Source organism: Oncorhynchus kisutch, unplaced genomic scaffold, assembly GCF_002021735.2.
Source record: "Oncorhynchus kisutch isolate 150728-3 unplaced genomic scaffold, Okis_V2 Okis01b-Okis20b_hom, whole genome shotgun sequence".
NCBI classification, from domain to species: Eukaryota; Metazoa; Chordata; class Actinopteri; order Salmoniformes; family Salmonidae; genus Oncorhynchus; species Oncorhynchus kisutch.
In genome coordinates, this window is record NW_022261978.1 from 15,370,100 (window position 1) to 15,390,796 (window position 20,697).

At 45.4% G+C, this 20,697-nt stretch overlaps 1 protein-coding gene across 1 annotated transcript in view; it reads left to right on the top strand.

The window, feature by feature from the left end:
* Positions 1 to 12,615, top strand: part of LOC116358854 (caskin-1) — a 155,843-nt gene extending 143,228 nt beyond the window's left edge. Inside the window, exons 12-15 of the mRNA XM_031811100.1 lie at positions 8,346 to 8,351; positions 8,967 to 9,043; positions 11,984 to 12,091; positions 12,478 to 12,615. Coding sequence (XP_031666960.1) covers positions 8,346 to 8,351; positions 8,967 to 9,043; positions 11,984 to 12,091; positions 12,478 to 12,615 — 329 coding nt within the window. The remainder of the gene's footprint in view (positions 1 to 8,345; positions 8,352 to 8,966; positions 9,044 to 11,983; positions 12,092 to 12,477) is intronic.
* Positions 12,616 to 20,697: the final 8,082 nt, after the last annotated feature.

Sequence of the window (20,697 nt, forward strand, 5' to 3'; positions counted from 1 at the left end):
TAACTGACTGACTGACTGTCTAACTGACTGACTGTCTAACTGACTAACTGACTGTCTAACTGACTGATTGACTGACTGACTGACTGTCTAACTGACTGACTGACTGTCTAACTGACTGACTGACTATCTAACTGACTGACTGACTGTTTAACTGACGGACTAACTGACTGTCTAACTGACTGACTGACTTTCTGACTGACTGTCTAACTGACTGACTGACCGTCTAACTGACTGACTGACTGTCTAACTGACTGACTGACTGTCTAACTGACTGACTGACTGACTGTCTAACTGACTGACTGTTTAACTGATGGACTAACTGACTGTCTAACTGACTGACTGACTTTCTGACTGACTGTCTAACTGACTGACTGACTGTCTAACTGACTGACTGACTGACTGTCTAACTGACTGTCTAACTGACTGACTGACTGACTGTCTAACTGACTGACTGACTGACTGTCTAACTGACTGACTGACTGACTGTCTAACTGACTGACTGACTGTCTGACTGACTGACTGACTGACTGACTGTCTAACTGACTGACTGACTGTCTGACTGACTGACTGTCTAACTGACTGACTGACTGACTGACTGACTGACTGACTAACTGACTGACTGTCTAACTGACTGACTGACTGCCTAACTGACTGACTGTCTAACTGACTGTCTAACTGACCGACTGACTGTCTGACTGTCTAACTGACTGTCTAACTGACTGACTGACTGTCTGACTGTCTAACTGACTGACTGACTTACTGATTGACTGACTGTCTGACTGACTGTCTAACTGACTGACTGTCTAACTGACTGACTGTCTAACTGACTGACTGACTAACTGACTGTCTAACTGACTGACTGTCTGTGTTTCTTTTAGCTGCTGCTAAGAGTCCATCTGGTTGTCCTCCTCAAGAACAACGCTCCTTTGACTGACTGACTGACTGTCTAACTGACTGACTGTCTAACTGACTGTCTAACTGACTGACTGTCTAACTGACTGACTGACTGACTGACTGACTGACTGTCTAACTGACTGACTGACTGACTGTCTAGCTGACTGACTGTCTGACTGACTGTCTAACTGACTGACTGTCTAACTGACTGACTGACTGACTGTCTAACTGACTGACTGACTGACTGACTGACTGTCTAACTGACTGACTGACTGTCTAACTGACTGACTGTCTAACTGTCTAACTGTCTAACTGACTGACTGTCTGACTGTCTAACTGACTGACTGTCTAACTGTCTAACTGACTGACTGTCTAACTGACTGACTGTCTACTGACTGTCTAACTGACTGACTGACTGACTGTCTGACTGTCTAACTGACTGACTGTCTAGCTGACTGACTGTCTGACTGACTGTCTAACTGACTGACTGTCTGACTGACTGTCTAACTGACTGTCTGACTGACTGTCTAACTGACTGTCTGACTGTCTAACTGACTGTCTAACTGACTGACTGTCTAGCTGACTGACTGTCTGACTGACTGTCTAACTGACTGACTGTCTAACTGACTGTCTAACTGACTGACTGTCTAGCTGACTGACTGTCTGACTGACTGTCTAACTGACTGACTGACTGACTGACTTTCTAACTAACTGACTGACTGACTTTCTAACTGACTGACTTTCTACTGACTGACTGACTGGCTGACTTTCTAACTAACTGACTGACTGACTTTCTAACTGACTGACTTTCTACTGACTGACTGACTGACTGACTTTCTAACTAACTGACTGACTTTCTGACTGACTTTCTACTGACTGACTGACTTTCTAACTGACTGACTGACTGACTTTCTAACTGACTGACGGACTTTCTAACTGACTGACTGACTGACTGACTGACTAAATGACTGACTGACTGACTTTCTAACTGACTGACTGATTTTCTAACTAACTGACTGAATGACTGACTGAATGACTGACTGACTTAGCTGCTGCTGCTGACTGACTGTCTAACTGACTGACTTTCTAACTGACTGACTGAATGACTGAATGACTGACTGACTTAGCTGCTGCTGCTGACTGACTGTCTATCTAACTGACTGACTTTCTAACTGACTGACTTTCTAACTGACTGACTGACTTTCTAACTGACTGACTGACTTTCTAACTGACTGACTGACTGACTGACTGACTTTCTAACTGACTGACTGACGTTCTAACTGACTGACTGACTTTCTAACTGACTGACTGACTTTCTAACTGACTGATTGACTGACTTTCTAACTGACTGACTGACTTTCTAACAAACTGACTGACTTTCTAACAAACTGACTGACTTTCTAACAAACTGACTGACTTTCTAACTGACTGACTGACTTTCTAACAAACTGACTGACTTTCTAACTGACTGACTGACTGACTGACTTTCTAACCGACTGACTGACTGACTTGCTAACTGACTGACTAACTAACTAACTGACTGACTGTCTAACTGACTGACTGACTGTCTAACTGACTGACTGTCTAACTGACTAACTGACTGTCTAACTGACTGATTGACTGACTGACTGACTGTCTAACTGACTGACTGACTGTCTAACTGACTGACTGACTATCTAACTGACTGACTGACTGTTTAACTGACGGACTAACTGACTGTCTAACTGACTGACTGACTTTCTGACTGACTGTCTAACTGACTGACTGACCGTCTAACTGACTGACTGACTGACTGTCTAACTGACTGACTGACTGTCTAACTGACTGACTGACTGTCTAACTGACTGACTGTTTAACTGATGGACTAACTGACTGTCTAACTGACTGACTGACTTTCTGACTGACTGTCTAACTGACTGACTGACTGTCTAACTGACTGACTGACTGTCTGACTGACTGACTGACTGACTGACTGACTGTCTAACTGACTGACTGACTGTCTGACTGACTGACTGTCTAACTGACTGACTGACTGACTGACTGACTGACTGACTAACTGACTGACTGTCTAACTGACTGACTGACTGCCTAACTGACTGACTGTCTAACTGACTGTCTAACTGACCGACTGACTGTCTGACTGTCTAACTGACTGTCTAACTGACTGACTGACTGTCTGACTGTCTAACTGACTGACTGACTGACTGATTGACTGACTGTCTGACTGACTGTCTAACTGACTGACTGTCTAACTGACTGACTGTCTAACTGACTGACTGACTGACTGACTGTCTAACTGACTGACTGTCTGTGTTTCTTTTAGCTGCTGCTAAGAGTCCATCTGGTTGTCCTCCTCAAGAACAACGCTCCTTTGACTGACTGACTGACTGACTGTCTAACTGACTGACTGTCTAACTGACTGTCTAACTGACTGACTGTCTAACTGACTGACTGACTGACTGACTGACTGACTGTCTAACTGACTGACTGACTGACTGTCTAGCTGACTGACTGTCTGACTGACTGTCTAGCTGACTGACTGTCTAACTGACTGACTGACTGACTGTCTAACTGACTGACTGACTGACTGACTGTCTAACTGACTGACTGACTGTCTAACTGACTGACTGTCTAACTGTCTAACTGTCTAACTGACTGACTGTCTAACTGTCTAACTGACTGACTGTCTAACTGTCTAACTGACTGACTGTCTAACTGACTGACTGTCTAACTGTCTAACTGACTGACTGACTGACTGTCTAACTGACTGACTGACTGTCTGACTGTCTGACTGACTGTCTAGCTGACTGACTGTCTAACTGACTGACTGACTGACTGTCTAACTGACTGACTGACTGACTGACTGTCTAACTGACTGACTGACTGTCTAACTGACTGACTGTCTAACTGACTGACTGTCTAACTGACTGACTGACTGACTGTCTAACTGACTGACTGACCGACTGACTGTCTAACTGACTGACTGACTGTCTAACTGACTGACTGTCTAACTGTCTAACTGTCTAACTGACTGACTGTCTAACTGTCTAACTGACTGACTGTCTAACTGTCTAACTGACTGACTGACTGACTGTCTAACTGACTGACTGTCTAACTGTCTAACTGACTGACTGACTGACTGTCTAACTGACTGACTGACTGACTGTCTAACTGACTGACTGTCTAACTGTCTAACTGACTGACTGACTGACTGACTGTCTAACTGACTGACTGACTGTCTAACTGACTGACTGTCTAACTGACTGACTGTCTAACTGACTGACTGACTGACTGTCTAACTGACTGACTGACCGACTGACTGTCTAACTGACTGACTGACTGTCTAACTGACTGACTGTCTAACTGTCTAACTGTCTAACTGACTGACTGTCTAACTGTCTAACTGACTGACTGTCTAACTGTCTAACTGACTGACTGACTGACTGTCTAACTGACTGACTGTCTAACTGTCTAACTGACTGACTGACTGACTGTCTAACTGACTGACTGACTGACTGTCTAACTGACTGACTGTCTAACTGTCTAACTGACTGACTGACTGACTGTCTAACTGACTGACTGTCTAACTGTCTAACTGACTGACTGACTGACTGTCTAACTGACTGACTGACTGACTGTCTAACTGACTGTCTGACTGTCTAACTGACTGTCTAACTGACTGACTGTCTAGCTGACTGACTGTCTGACTGACTGTCTAACTGACTGACTGTCTGACTGACTGTCTAACTGACTGTCTGACTGACTGTCTAACTGACTGTCTGACTGTCTAACTGACTGTCTAACTGACTGACTGTCTAGCTGACTGACTGTCTGACTGACTGTCTAACTGACTGACTGTCTAACTGACTGTCTAACTGACTGACTGTCTAGCTGACTGACTGTCTGACTGACTGTCTAACTGACTGACTGACTGACTGACTGACTGTCTAGCTGACTGACTGTCTAACTGACTGACTGTCTGACTGACTGACTGACTGTCTAACTGACTGACTGACTGACTGTCTGTGTTTCTTTTAGCTGCTGCTAAGAGTCCATCTGGTTGTCCTCCTCAAGAACAACGCTCCTTTGACTGACTGACTGACTGTCTAGCTGACTGACTGTCTAACTGACTGACTGTCTAACTGTCTAACTGACTGACTGTCTAACTGACTGACTGTCTAACTGTCTAACTGACTGACTGTCTAACTGACTGACTGTCTAACTGACTGACTGTCTGACTGTCTAACTGACTGACTGTCTAACTGACTGACTGTCTAACTGTCTAACTGACTGTCTAACTGACTGACTGACTGTCTAACTGACTGACTGTCTGACTGACTGTCTAGCTGACTGACTGTCTAACTGACTGACTGACTGACTGTCTGTGTTTCTTTTAGCTGCTGCTAAGAGTCCATCTGGTTGTCCTCCTCAAGAACAACGCTCCTTTGACTGACTGACTGACTGTCTAACTGACTGACTGTCTAGCTGACTGACTGTCTAACTGACTGACTGTCTAACTGACTGTCTGACTGACTGTCTAGCTGACTGACTGTCTAACTGACTGACTGACTGACTGTCTAACTGACTGACTGACTGTCTAACTGACTGACTGTCTAACTGACTGACTGACTGACTGACTGTGTTTCTTTTAGCTGCTGCTAAGAGTCCATCTGGTTGTCCTCCTCAAGAACAACGCTCCTTTGACTGACTGACTGACTGTCTGACTGACTGACTGTCTGACTGACTGTCTAGCTGACTGACTGTCTAACTGACTGACTGTCTAACTGACTGACTGACTGACTGACTGACTGTCTAACTGACTGTCTAACTGACTGTCTAACTGACTGACTGACTGACTGTCTGTGTTTCTTTTAGCTGCTGCTAAGAGTCCATCTGGTTGTCCTCCTCAAGAACAACGCTCCTTTGACTGACTGACTGACTGTCTAACTGACTGACTGTCTGACTGACTGACTGACTGACTGTCTAACTGACTGACTGTCTAACTGACTGACTGTCTAGCTGACTGACTGTCTAACTGACTGACTGACTGACTGACTGACTGTCTAACTGACTGACTGACTGACTGACTGTCTAGCTGACTGACTGTCTAACTGACTGACTGACTGACTGTCTAACTGACTGACTGTCTAACTGACTGACTGTCTAACTGACTGACTGACTGACTGACTGTCTAGCTGACTGACTGACTGACTGACTGACTGACTGACTGTCTGTGTTTCTTTTAGCTGCTGCTAAGAGTCCATCTGGTTGTCCTCCTCAAGAACAACGCTCCTTTGACTGACTGACTGACTGTCTAACTGACTGACTGTCTGACTGACTGTCTAGCTGACTGACTGTCTAACTGACTGACTGACTGACTGTCTAACTGACTGACTGTCTAACTGACTGACTGTCTAACTGACTGACTGACTGACTGACTGTCTAGCTGACTGACTGACTGACTGACTGACTGACTGTCTGTGTTTCTTTTAGCTGCTGCTAAGAGTCCATCTGGTTGTCCTCCTCAAGAACAACGCTCCTTTGACTGACTGACTGACTGTCTAACTGACTGACTGTCTGACTGACTGTCTGTCTAGCTGACTGACTGACTGACTGACTGACTGTCTAACTGACTGACTGACTGACTGACTGACTGACTGACTGTCTAACTGACTGACTGACTGTCTAACTGACTGACTGACTGACTGTCTGTGTTTCTTTTAGCTGCTGGTAAGAGTCCATCTGGTTGTCCTCCTCAAGAACAACGCTCCTTTGACTGACTGACTGACTGTCTAACTGACTGACTGTCTAGCTGACTGACTGTCTGACTGACTGTCTAACTGACTGTCTAACTGACTGACTGTCTAACTGACTGACTGTCTAACTGACTGACTGACTGACTGTCTAACTGACTGACTGACTGACTGACTGTCTGTGTTTCTTTTAGCTGCTGCTAAGAGTCCATCTGGTTGTCCTCCTCAAGAACAACGCTCCTTTGACTGACTGACTGACTGTCTAGCTGACTGACTGTCTAACTGACTGACTGACTGACTGTCTAACTGACTGACTGACTGACTGTCTAGCTGACTGACTGTCTAACTGACTGACTGACTGACTGTCTGTGTTTCTTTTAGCTGCTGCTAAGAGTCCATCTGGTTGTCCTCCTCAAGAACAACGCTCCTTTGACTGACTGACTGACTGTCTAACTGACTGACTGTCTGACTGACTGTCTAGCTGACTGACTGTCTAACTGACTGACTGACTGTCTAACTGACTGTCTAACTGACTGACTGTCTAGCTGACTGACTGACTGACTGACTGTCTAACTGACTGACTGTCTGACTGACTGTCTAGCTGACTGACTGTCTAACTGACTGTCTGACTGACTGTCTGTCTAGCTGACTGACTGACTGACTGACTGTCTAACTGACTGACTGACTGACTGACTGTCTAACTGACTGACTGTCTAACTGACTGACTGACTGACTGTCTGTGTTTCTTTTAGCTGCTGGTAAGAGTCCATCTGGTTGTCCTCCTCAAGAACAACGCTCCTTTGACTGACTGACTGACTGTCTAACTGACTGACTGTCTGACTGACTGTCTAGCTGACTGACTGTCTAACTGACTGAATGACTGACTGTCTAACTGACTGACTGACTGACTGTCTAACTGACTGACTGTCTGACTGACTGACTGACTGTCTAACTGACTGACTGACTGACTGACTGACTGACTGACTGTCTGTCTAACTGACTGACTGACTGTCTAACTGACTGACTGTCTAACTGACTGACTGACTGTCTAACTGACTGACTGACTGACTGTCTGTCTAACTGACTGACTGACTGACTGACTGACTGACTGTCTAACTGACTGACTGACTGACTGTCTGTCTAACTGACTGACTGACTGTCTAACTGACTGACTGACTGACTGTCTGACTGTCTAGCTGACTGACTGTCTAACTGACTGACTGACTGACTGTCTGTGTTTCTTTTAGCTGCTGCTAAGAGTCCATCTGGTTGTCCTCCTCAAGAACAACGCTCCTTTGACTGACTGACTGACTGTCTAACTGACTGACTGTCTGACTGACTGACTGTCTAACTGACTGACTGACTGACTGTCTAACTGACTGACTGACTGACTGTCTAGCTGACTGACTGTCTAACTGACTGACTGACTGACTGACTGTCTAACTGACTGACTGACTGACTGACTGTCTAACTGACTGACTGACTGACTGTCTAGCTGACTGACTGTCTAACTGACTGACTGACTGACTGACTGTCTGACTGACTGTCTAACTGACTGACTGACTGACTGTCTAGCTGACTGACTGTCTAACTGACTGACTGACTGACTGACTGTCTGACTGACTGTCTAGCTGACTGACTGACTGTCTGACTGACTGTCTAACTGACTGACTGACTGACTGTCTGTGTTTCTTTTAGCTGCTGGTAAGAGTCCATCTGGTTGTCCTCCTCAAGAACAACGCTCCTTTGACTGACTGACTGACTGTCTTGCTGACTGACTGTCTAACTGACTGACTGTCTGACTGACTGTCTAGCTGACTGACTGTCTAACTGACTGACTGACTGACTGACTGTCTAACTGACTGACTGACTGACTGACTGTCTAACTGACTGACTGACTGACTGTCTAGCTGACTGACTGTCTAACTGACTGACTGACTGACTGTCTGTGTTTCTTTTAGCTGCTGCTAAGAGTCCATCTGGTTGTCCTCCTCAAGAACAACGCTCCTTTGACTGACTGACTGACTGTCTAGCTGACTGACTGACTGACTGACTGACTGACTGACTGTCTGACTGACTGTCTAACTGACTGACTGTCTGACTGACTGTCTAGCTGACTGACTGTCTGACTGACTGACTGACTGACTGTCTAACTGACTGACTGACTGACTGTCTAACTGACTGTCTGTGTTTCTTTCAGCTGCTGCTAAGAGTCCATCTGGTTGTCCTCCTCAAGAACAACGCTCCTTTGACTGACTGACTGACTGTCTAACTGACTGACTGACTGACTGACTGACTGACTGTCTGTGTTTCTTTCAGCTGCTGTTAAGAGTCCATCTGGTTGTCCTCCTCAAGAACAACGCTCCTTTGATCGCAAGGCAGAGGCAGATGTGAAGGTGAGGTCTGTGTGTGTGTTTGTGTGTGTGTTCGGGCATGAGCGTGTGTGTGCCTGTTTGTGTGTGTGTGTGTGCATTTGTGTGTGTGTGTGTGTGCTTTTGTGTGTGTTGTCTCACCAGAGACAGATTTCTTTGCTGTTTCAGTTTATTGTTTCTGCTTCCTGAAGCTTCCCTCCATCATTCAGTGGCTTGGAATGTGTTGCTGTTCGTCAGGACACCGTGGTTAACACCCCTACTCTAACAATAAGAGAGTCAGGACACCGTGGTTAACACCCCTACTCTAACAATAAGAGAGTCAGGACACCGTGGTTAACACCCCTACTCTAACAATAAGAGAGTCAGGACACCGTGGTTAACACCCCTACTCTAACAATAAGAGAGTCAGGACACCGTGGTTAACACCCCTACTCTAACAATAAGAGAGTCAGGACACCGTGGTTAACACCCCTACTCTAACAATAAGAGAGTCAGGACACCGTGGTTAACACCCCTACTCTAACAATAAGAGAGTCAGGACACCGTGGTTAACACCCCTACTCTAACAATAAGAGAGTCAGGACACCGTGGTTAACACCCCTACTCTAACAATAAGAGAGTCAGGACACCGTGGTTAACACCCCTACTCTAACAGTAAGAGAGTCAGGACACCGTGGTTAACACCCCTACTCTAACAATAAGAGAGTCAGGACACCGCGGTTAACACCCCTACTCTAACAATAAGAGAGTCAGGACACCGTGGTTAACACCCCTACTCTAACAATAAGAGAGTCAGGACACCGTGGTTAACACCCCTACTCTAACAATAAGAGAGTCAGGACACCGTGGTTAACACCCCTACTCTAACAATAAGAGAGTCAGGACACCGTGGTTAACACCCCTACTCTAACAATAAGAGAGTCAGGACACCGTGGTTAACACCCCTACTCTAACAATAAGAGAGTCAGGACACCGTGGTTAACACCCCTACTCTAACAATAAGAGAACAGAGAGTCAGGACACCCGTTTAACGTCCCATCAGAAATATGTAGTTAGATGCAATGACTGTAAAAAGAATTGACAAAGCCATCGATCATGTGACCCCATTCATTCCTATGGGAAGACTCAGTGACGCATTTGAAGGCCAGGGTTCACTTCCTGAACTAGAGTCTCATGGATACAGAACATGTGCAGTTAGTCCTCATTCAGTGAGTGACGTTGCAGGCTGTCTCAGTGTTGACCCCTCTCATTGAGTAACTCAAGTTGAAGGCCGACCAGGGTACTGCAAGCTGCCATTAGCAGCTACAATTACCCTTACAACTTATTCTGTGTACAATTTCTTAATAATCGGTTCAAGGACATACTTCTGGTGTATTAGAAGCAATATTTGGTACCGTGATAATTTTTTTAAATGAAGATTGCCATTTTTCCGTTCACTATAATTGGGGATACTGTTTTCTACTAACAAGGCCTGCAAATACTGTGGTCGGGCTTGAACCTCCGTGGCTTCAACGAGAGGGGGCAGTTGTTCTCCCCCTGATTAGATGGCATCTCTACTGCCCCCTGGGGGTAAAGGATGTCAGTCTAACCCTAACAACCAATCACTGAGCTGAGCTGTGTCACCTGACCTCACAGAGACATACAGAGCCTCTGGACTCCCTCCTCCCTCCCCCACCCTGTTCTAGAACTCTGGTATCTATGTTCTAGAGCTCGGAGAATATTCTGTGTTCTAGAACGATGAGAGTGTTCGGTTGAAGAGCTCTGAGAATGCTGATAGTTCTAGTCTTCAGTGTGTGTTCTACAATGTAGAGCTGAGTGTGTGTTCTACAGTGTAGAGCTGAGTGTGTGTTCTACAATGTGGAGCTGAGTGTGTGTTCTACAGTGTAGAGCTGAGTGTGTGTTCTACAGTGTAGAGCTGAGTGTGTGTTCTACAGTGTTCTAGAGCTGAGTATGTGTTCTACAGTGTTCTAGAGCTGAGTGTGTGTTCTAGAGTGTTCTAGAGCTGAGTGTGTATTCTACAGTGTTCTAGAGCAGAGTGTGTGTTCTACAGTGTAGAGCTGTGTGTGTTCTATAGTGTTCTAGAGCTGAGTGTGTGTTCTAGATTGTTCTAGAGCTGAGTGTGTGTTCTACAGTGTAGACATGAGTGTGTGTTCTACAGTGTTCTAGAGCTGAGTGTGTGTTCTACAGTGTAGAGCTGTGTGTGTTCTAGATTGTTCTAGAGCTGAGTGTGTGTTCTAGAGCTGAGTGTGTGTTCTACAGTGTTCTAGATCTGAGTGTGTGTTCTACAGTGTAGAGCTGAGTGTGTGTTCTACAATGTAGAGCTGAGTGTATGTTCTACAGTGTAGAGCTGAGTGTGTGTTCTACAGTGTTCTAGAGCTGAGTGTGTGTTCTACAGTGTAGAGCTGTGTGTGTTCTAGATTGTGCTAGAGCTGAGTGTGTATTCTAGAGCTGAGTGTGTGTTCTACAGTGTAGAGCTGAGTGTGTGTTCTACAGTGTAGAGCTGAGTGTCTGTTCTACAGTGTAGAGCTGAGTGTGTGTTCCACAGTGTTCTAGAGCTGAGTATGTGTTCTAGAGTGTTCTAGAGCTAAATGTGTGTTCTATAGTTGAGTGTGTGTTCTACAGTGTAGAGTTGAGTGTGCGTTCTACAGTGCTCTAGAGCTGAGTGTGCGTTCTACAGTGCTCTAGAGCTGAGTGTGTGTTCTACAGTGTAGAGCTGAGTGTGTGTTCTACAGTGTAGAGCTGAGTGTGTGTTCTACAGTGTAGAGCTGAGTGTGTGTTCTACAGTGTAGAGCTGAGTGTGTGTTCTACAGTGTAGAGCTGAGTGTGTGTTCTACAGTGTAAAGCTGAGTGTGTGTTCTACAGTGTAGAGCTGAGTGTGTGTTCTACAGTGTAGAGCTGAGTGTATGTTCTACAGTGTAGAGCTGAGTGTATGTTCTAGAACAATGAGAGTGTTCTGTGTTCTAGAGTGAGGCGGTAGTGACCTGGTTGACTGAGTGTCAGCTGCAGTTCTACACCACTCACCTCCTCACCGCTGGCTATGACCTAGACACCATAGGCCACATGACCCCCGAGGTAAGATGACCTCTGACCCCTACACCACGTGTCATCCCAACCTCTACCCTGGCATCCCGTATGTCCTATCTGTGGGGGCGTGGCCTCCTCCTGACTCCTGACCTGGTGATGTCATCATGACCCTCCTGTTTCTGTGACCTCTGACCCACTCTGAGTTGTCTGCCAATCACGCATCACTATTATTTACCGCTTCATTTGCATAAAGCTAATGTTTATTCATGTACATCAGTGAGGTGTGTGAGAGAGGATGAGTGTGTGTTAACTGTGTGTGTGTGTGTGTGTCTGTTTTTGCGTGTGTGTGTGTCTGTTTTTGTGTGTGTGTGTCTGTTTGTGTGTGTGTGTGTGTGTCTGTTTTTGTGTGTGTGTGTGTGTGTCTGTTTTTGTAGGACCTGACAGCAATCGGTGTAACTAAACCAGGCCATCGTAAGAAGATGACATCAGAGATCAGCAAACTGCCGTCTGGTGACTGGCTACCTGACCACAAACCAGTAAGAACCCATTCCGAGCCACCACCTTTGTCTTGAGACACAATGACCCAATACGTCTGAAGACACATGTTGAAGACTCCATGCCATGTCTTGAGACATTTGATATGTGTCTTCCAGACACTCTGGGCCATACCAATATTAATGAGGGTACACTGGGCCATACCAATATTAATGAGGGTACTCTGGGCCATACCAATATTAATGAGGATATTCTGGGCCATACCAATATTAATGAGGGTACTCTGGGCCATACCAATATTAATGAGGATATTCTGGGCCATACCAATATTAATGAGGGTACTCTGGGCCATACCAATATTAATGAGGGTACTCTGGGCCATACCAATATTAATGAGGATACTCTGGCCCATACCAATATTAATGAGGGTACACTGGGCCATACCAATATTAATGAGGATATTCTGGGCCATACCAATATTAATGAGGATATTCTGGGCCATACCAATATTAATGAGGATACTCTGGGCCATACCAATATTAATGAGGGTACTCTGGGCCATACCAATATTAATGAGGATATTCTGGGCCATACCAATATTAATGAGGATATTCTGGGCCATACCAATATTAATGAGGATATTCTGGGCCATACCAATATTAATGAGGATACTCTGGGCCATACCAATATTAATGAGGATATTCTGGGCCATACCAATATTAATGAGGTTATTCTGGGCCATACCAATATTAATGAGGATACTCTGGGCCATACCAATATTAATGAGGATACTCTGGGCCATACCAATATTAATGAGGATACTCTGGGCCATACCAATATTAATGAGGATATTCTGGGCCATACCAATATTAATGAGGATACTCTGGGCCATACCAATATTAATGAGGATACTCTGGGCCATACCAATATTAATGAGGATACTCTGGGCCATACCAATATTAATGAGGATATTCTGGGCCATACCAATATTAATGAGGATACTCTGGGCCATACCAATATTAATGAGGATATTCTGGGCCATACCAATATTAATGAGGTTATTCTGGGCCATACCAATATTAATGAGGATACTCTGGGCCATACCAATATTAATGAGGATACTCTGGGCCATACCAATATTAATGAGGATACTCTGGGCCATACCAATATTAATGAGGATATTCTGGGCCATACCAATATTAATGAGGATACTCTGGGCCATACCAATATTAATGAGGATACTCTGGGCCATACCAATATTAATGAGGATACTCTGGGCCATACCAATATTAATGAGGATATTCTGGGCCATACCAATATTAATGAGGATACTCTGGGCCATACCAATATTAATGAGGATACTCTGGGCCATACCAATATTAATGAGGGTACTCTGGGCCATACCAATATTAATGAGGATATTCTGGGCCATACCAATATTAATGAGGTTATTCTGGGCCATACCAATATTAATGAGGATACTCTGGGCCATACCAATATTAATGAGGATATTCTGGGCCATACCAATATTAATGAGAGTACTCTGGGCCATACCAATATTAATGAGGATACTCTGGGCCATACCAATATTAATGAGGATACTCTGGGCCATACCAATATTAATGAGGATATTCTGGGCCATACCAATATTAATGAGGATATTCTGGGCCATACCAATATTAATGAGGATATTCTGGGCTATACCAATATTAATGAGGATATTCTGGGCCATACCAATATTAATGAGGATACTCTGGGCCATACCAATATTAATGAGGGTACTTTGGGCCATACCAATATTAATGAGGATATTCTGGGCCATACCAATATTGATGAGGATATTCTGGGCCATACCAATATTAATGAGGGTACTCTGGGCCATACCAATATTAATGAGGGTACTCTGGGCCATACCAATATTAATGAGGATATTCTGGGCCATACCAATATTAATGAGGATATTCTGGGCCATACCAATATTAATGAGGATATTCTGGGCCATACCAATATTAATGAGGATACTCTGGGCCATACCAATATTAATGAGGATACTCTGGGCCATACCAATATTAATGAGGATACTCTGGGCCATACCAATATTAATGAGTATACTCTGGGCCATACCAATATTAATGAGGATATTCTGGGCCATACCAATATTAATGAGGGTACTCTGGGCCATACCAATATTAATGAGAGTACTCTGGGCCATACCAATATTAATGAGGGTACTCTGGGCCATACCAAAATTAATGAGAGTACTCTGGGCCATACCAATATTAATGAGGATACTCTGGGCCATACCAATATTAATGAGGATATTCTGGGCCATACCAATATTAATGAGAGTACTCTGGGCCATACCAATATTAATGAGGATACTCTGGGCCATACCAATATTAATGAGGATACTCTGGGCCATACCAATATTAATGAGGATACTCTGGGCCATACCAATATTAATGAGGATATTCTGGGCTATACCAATATTAATGAGGATATTCTGGGCCATACCAATATTAATGAGGATACTCTGGGCCATACCAATATTAATGAGGGTACTCTGGGCCATACCAATATTAATGAGGATATTCTGGGCCATACCAATATTAATGAGGATATTCTGGGCCATACCAATATTAATGAGGGTACTCTGGGCCATACCAATATTAATGAGGATATTCTGGGCCATACCAATATTAATGAGGGTACTCTGGGCCATACCAATATTAATGAGGATATTCTGGGCCATACCAATATTAATGAGGATATTCTGGGCCATACCAATATTAATGAGGATATTCTGGGCCATACCAATATTAATGAGGATACTCTGGGCCATACCAATATTAATGAGGATATTCTGGGCCATACCAATATTAATGAGGATATTCTGGCCCATACCAATATTAATGAGGATATTCTGGCCCATACCAATATTAATGAGGATATTCTGGCCCATACCAATATTAATGAGGATATTCTGGCCCATACCAATATTAATGAGCATACTCTGGGCCATACCAATATTAATGAGGATATTCTGGGCCATACCAATATTAATGAGGATACTCTGGGCCATACCAATATTAATGAGGATATTCTGGGCCATACCAATATTAATGAGGATATTCTGGGCCATACCAATATTAATGAGGATACTCTGGGCCATACCAATATTAATGAGGATATTCTGGGCCATACCAATATTAGTGAGGATACTCTGGAATATACCAATATTATACATTTGAGTAATCATACTAAATACATATGAACACATGTGTATATGTCCTAATATCTCTGTGTGTGTGTGTGTGTGTGTGTGTGTGTGTGTGTGTGTGTGTGTGTGTGTGTGTGTGTGTGTGTGTGTGTGTGTGTGTGTGTGTGTGTGTGTGTGTGTGTGTGTGTATAGGCCAGCCTGGCAGAGTGGTTGTCAGCGATTGGGCTGAACCAGTACTACCAGGTTCTGGTGCAAAATGGATATGACAACATCGACTTCATCACTGAGATCAGCTGGGAGGACCTGAAGGAGATTGGCATCACCAAGCTGGGTAGGACACACAGGAGATAGACATCACCAAGCTGGTAGGACACACAGGAGATAGACATTACCAAGCTGGTAGGACACACAGGAGATAGACATTACCAAGCTGGGTAGGACACACAGGAGATAGACATTACCAAGCTGGTAGGACACACAGGAGATAGACATCACCAAGCTGGTAGGAGATAGACATCACCAAGCTGGTAGGACACACAGGAGATAGACATTACCAAGCTGGTAGGACACACAGGAGATAGACATCACCAAGCTGGTAGGACACACAGGAGATAGACATCACCAAGCTGGTAGGACACACAGGAGATAGACATCACCAAGCTGGGTAGGACACACAGGAGATAGACATCACCAAGCTGGTAGGACACACAGGAGATAGACATTACCAAGCTGGTAGGACACACAGGAGATAGACATCACCAAGCTGGTAGGACACACAGGAGATAGACATTACCAAGCTGGTAGGACACACAGGATATAGACATTACCAAGCTGGGTAGGACACACAGGAGATAGACATTACCAAGCTGGTAGGACACACAGGAGATAGACATCACCAAGCTGGTAGGACACACAGGATATAGACATTACCAAGCTGGGTAGGACACACAGGAGATAGACATCACCAAGCTGGTAGGACACACAGGAGATAGACATCACCAACGTGGTATGCGATAGACATCACCAAGCTGGTAGGAGATAGACATCACCAAGCTGGTAGGGCACACAGGAGATAGACATCACCAAGCTGGTAGGAGATAGACATCACCAAGCTGGTAGGACACACAGGAGATAGACATCACCAAGCTGGTAGGACACAGAGGAGATAGATGTCACCAACGTGGTAGGCGATAGACATCACCAAGCTGGTAGGAGCTATACATCACCAAGCTGGTAGGACACACAGGAGATAGACATCACCAAGCTGGTAGGACACACAGGAGATAGACATCACTAAACTGGTAGGACACACAGGAGATAGACATCACCAAGCTGGTAGGATACACAGGAGATAGACATCACCAAGCTGGTAGGACACACAGGAGATAGACATCACCAAGCTGGTAGGACACACAGGAGATAGACATTACCAAGCTGGTAGGACACACAGGAGATAGACATCACCAAGCTGGTAGGACACACAGGAGATAGACATCACCAAGCTGGTAGGACACACAGGAGATAGACATCACCAAGCTGGTAGGACACACAGGAGATAGACATCACCAAGCTGGTAGGAGATAGACATCACCAAGCTGGTAGGACACACAGGAGATAGACATCACCAAGCTGGTAGGACACACAGGAGATAGACATCACCAAGCTGGTAGGACACACAGGAGATAGACATAACCAAGCTGGTAGGACACACAGGAGATAGACATCACCAAGCTGGTAGGACACACAGGAGATAGACATTACCAAGCTGGTAGGACACACACACACAGGAGATAAACATCACCAAGCTGGTAGGACACACAGGAGATAGACATCACCAAACTGGGTACGACACAAAGGAGATAGACATCACCAAGCTGGTAGGACACACAGGAGATAGACATCACCAATCTGGGTAGGACACACAGGAGATAGACATCACCAAGCTGGTAGGACACACAGGAGATAGACATCACCAAGCTGGTAGGACACACAGGAGATAGACATCACCAAGCTGGGTAGTACACACAGGAGATAGACATCACCAAGCTGGTAGGACACACAGGAGATAGACATTACCAAGCTGGTAGGACACACAGGAGATAGACATCACCAAGCTGGTAGGACACACAGGAGATAGACATCACCAAGCTGGTAGGACACACAGGAGATAGACATCACCAAGCTGGTAGGACACACAGGAGATAGACATCACCAAGCTGGTAGGAGATAGACATCACCAAGCTGGTAGGACACACAGGAGATAGACATCACCAAGCTGGTAGGACACACAGGAGATAGACATCACCAAGCTGGTAGGACACACAGGAGATAGACATCACCAAGCTGGTAGGACACACAGGAGATAGACATTACCAAGCTGGTAGGACACACAGGAGATAGACATCACCAAGCTGGTAGGACACACAGGAGATAGACATCACCAAGCTGGTAGGACACACAGGAGATAGACATCACCAAGCTGGTAGGACACACAGGAGATAGACATCACCAAGCTGGTAGGACACACAGGAGATAGACATAACCAAGCTGGTAGGACACACAGGAGATAGACATCACCAAGCTGGTAGGACACACAGGAGATAGACATTACCAAGCTGGTAGGACACACACACACAGGAGATAAACATCACCAAGCTGGTAGGACACACAGGAGATAGACATCACCAAACTGGGTACGACACAAAGGAGATAGACATCACCAAGCTGGTAGGACACACAGGAGATAGACATCACCAATCTGGGTAGGACACACAGGAGATAGACATCACCAAGCTGGTAGGACACACAGGAGATAGACATCACCAAGCTGGTAGGACACACAGGAGATAGACATCACCAAGCTGGGTAGGACACACAGGAGATAGACATCACCAAGCTGGTAGGACACACAGGAGATAGACATTACCAAGCTGGTAGGACACACAGGAGATAGACATCACCAAGCTGGTAGGACACACAGGAGATAGACATCACCAAGCTGGTAGGACACACAGGAGATAGACATCACCAAGCTGGTAGGACACACAGGAGATAGACATCACCAAGCTGGTAGGAGATAGACATCACCAAGCTGGTAGGACACACAGGAGATAGACATCACCAAGCTGGTAGGACACACAGGAGATAGACATCACCAAGCTGGTAGGACACACAGGAGATAGACATAACCAAGCTGGTAGGACACACAGGAGATAGACATCACCAAGCTGGTAGGACACACAGGAGATAGACATCACCAAGCTGGTAGGACACACAGGAGATAGACATCACCAAGCTGGTAGGAGATAGACATCACCAAGCTGGTAGGACACACAGGAGATAGACATCACCAAGCTGGTAGGACACACAGGAGATAGACATCACCAAGCTGGTAGGACACACAGGAGATAGACATAACCAAGCTGGTAGGACACACAGGAGATAGACATCACCAAGCTGGTAGGACACACAGGAGATAGACATTACCAAGCTGGTAGGACACACACACACAGGAGATAAACATCACCAAGCTGGTAGGACACACAGGAGATAGACATCACCAAACTGGGTACGACACAAAGGAGATAGACATCACCAAGCTGGTAGGACACACAGGAGATAGACATCACCAAGCTGGTAGGACACACAGGAGATAGACATCACCAAGCTGGTAGGAGATAGACATCACCAAGCTGGTAGGACACACAGGAGATAGACATCACCAAGCTGGTAGGACACACAGGAGATAGACATCACCAAGCTGGTAGGACACACAGGAGATAGACATAACCAAGCTGGTAGGACACACAGGAGATAGACATCACCAAGCTGGTAGGACACACAGGAGATAGACATCACCAAGCTGGTAGGACACACAGGAGATAGACATCACCAAGCTGGTAGGAGATAGACATCACCAAGCTGGTAGGACACACAGGAGATAGACATCACCAAGCTGGTAGGACACACAGGAGATAGACATCACCAAGCTGGTAGGACACACAGGAGATAGACATAACCAAGCTGGTAGGACACACAGGAGATAGACATCACCAAGCTGGTAGGACACACAGGAGATAGACATTACCAAGCTGGTAGGACACACACACACAGGAGATAAACATCACCAAGCTGGTAGGACACACAGGAGATAGACATCACCAAACTGGGTACGACACAAAGGAGATAGACATCACCAAGCTGGTAGGACACACAGGAGATAGACATCACCAATCTGGGTAGGACACACAGGAGATAGACATCACCAAGCTGGTAGGACACACAGGAGATAGACATCACCAAGCTGGTAGGACACACAGGAGATAGACATCACCAAGCTGGGTAGGACACACAGGAGATAGACATCACCAAGCTGGTAGGACACACAGGAGATAGACATTACCAAGCTGGTAGGACACACAGGAGATAGACATCACCAAGCTGGTAGGACACACAGGAGATAGACATCACCAAGCTGGTAGGACACACAGGAGATAGACATCACCAAGCTGGTAGGACACACAGGAGATAGACATCACCAAGCTGGTAGGAGATAGACATCACCAAGCTGGTAGGACACACAGGAGATAGACATCACCAAGCTGGTAGGACACACAGGAGATAGACATCACCAAGCTGGTAGGACACACAGGAGATAGACATAACCAAGCTGGTAGGACACACAGGAGATAGACATCACCAAGCTGGTAGGACACACAGGAGATAGACATCACCAAGCTGGTAGGACACACAGGAGATAGACATTACCAAGCTGGTAGGAGATAGACATCACCAAGCTGGTAGGACACACAGGAGATAGACATAACCAAGCTGGTAGGACACACAGGAGATAGACATCACCAAGCTGGGTAGCTTGAAAGGTTCTAGATACATGGACACAGAGAGACAGATTATCAGAGATATATTAAAGGACACAGAG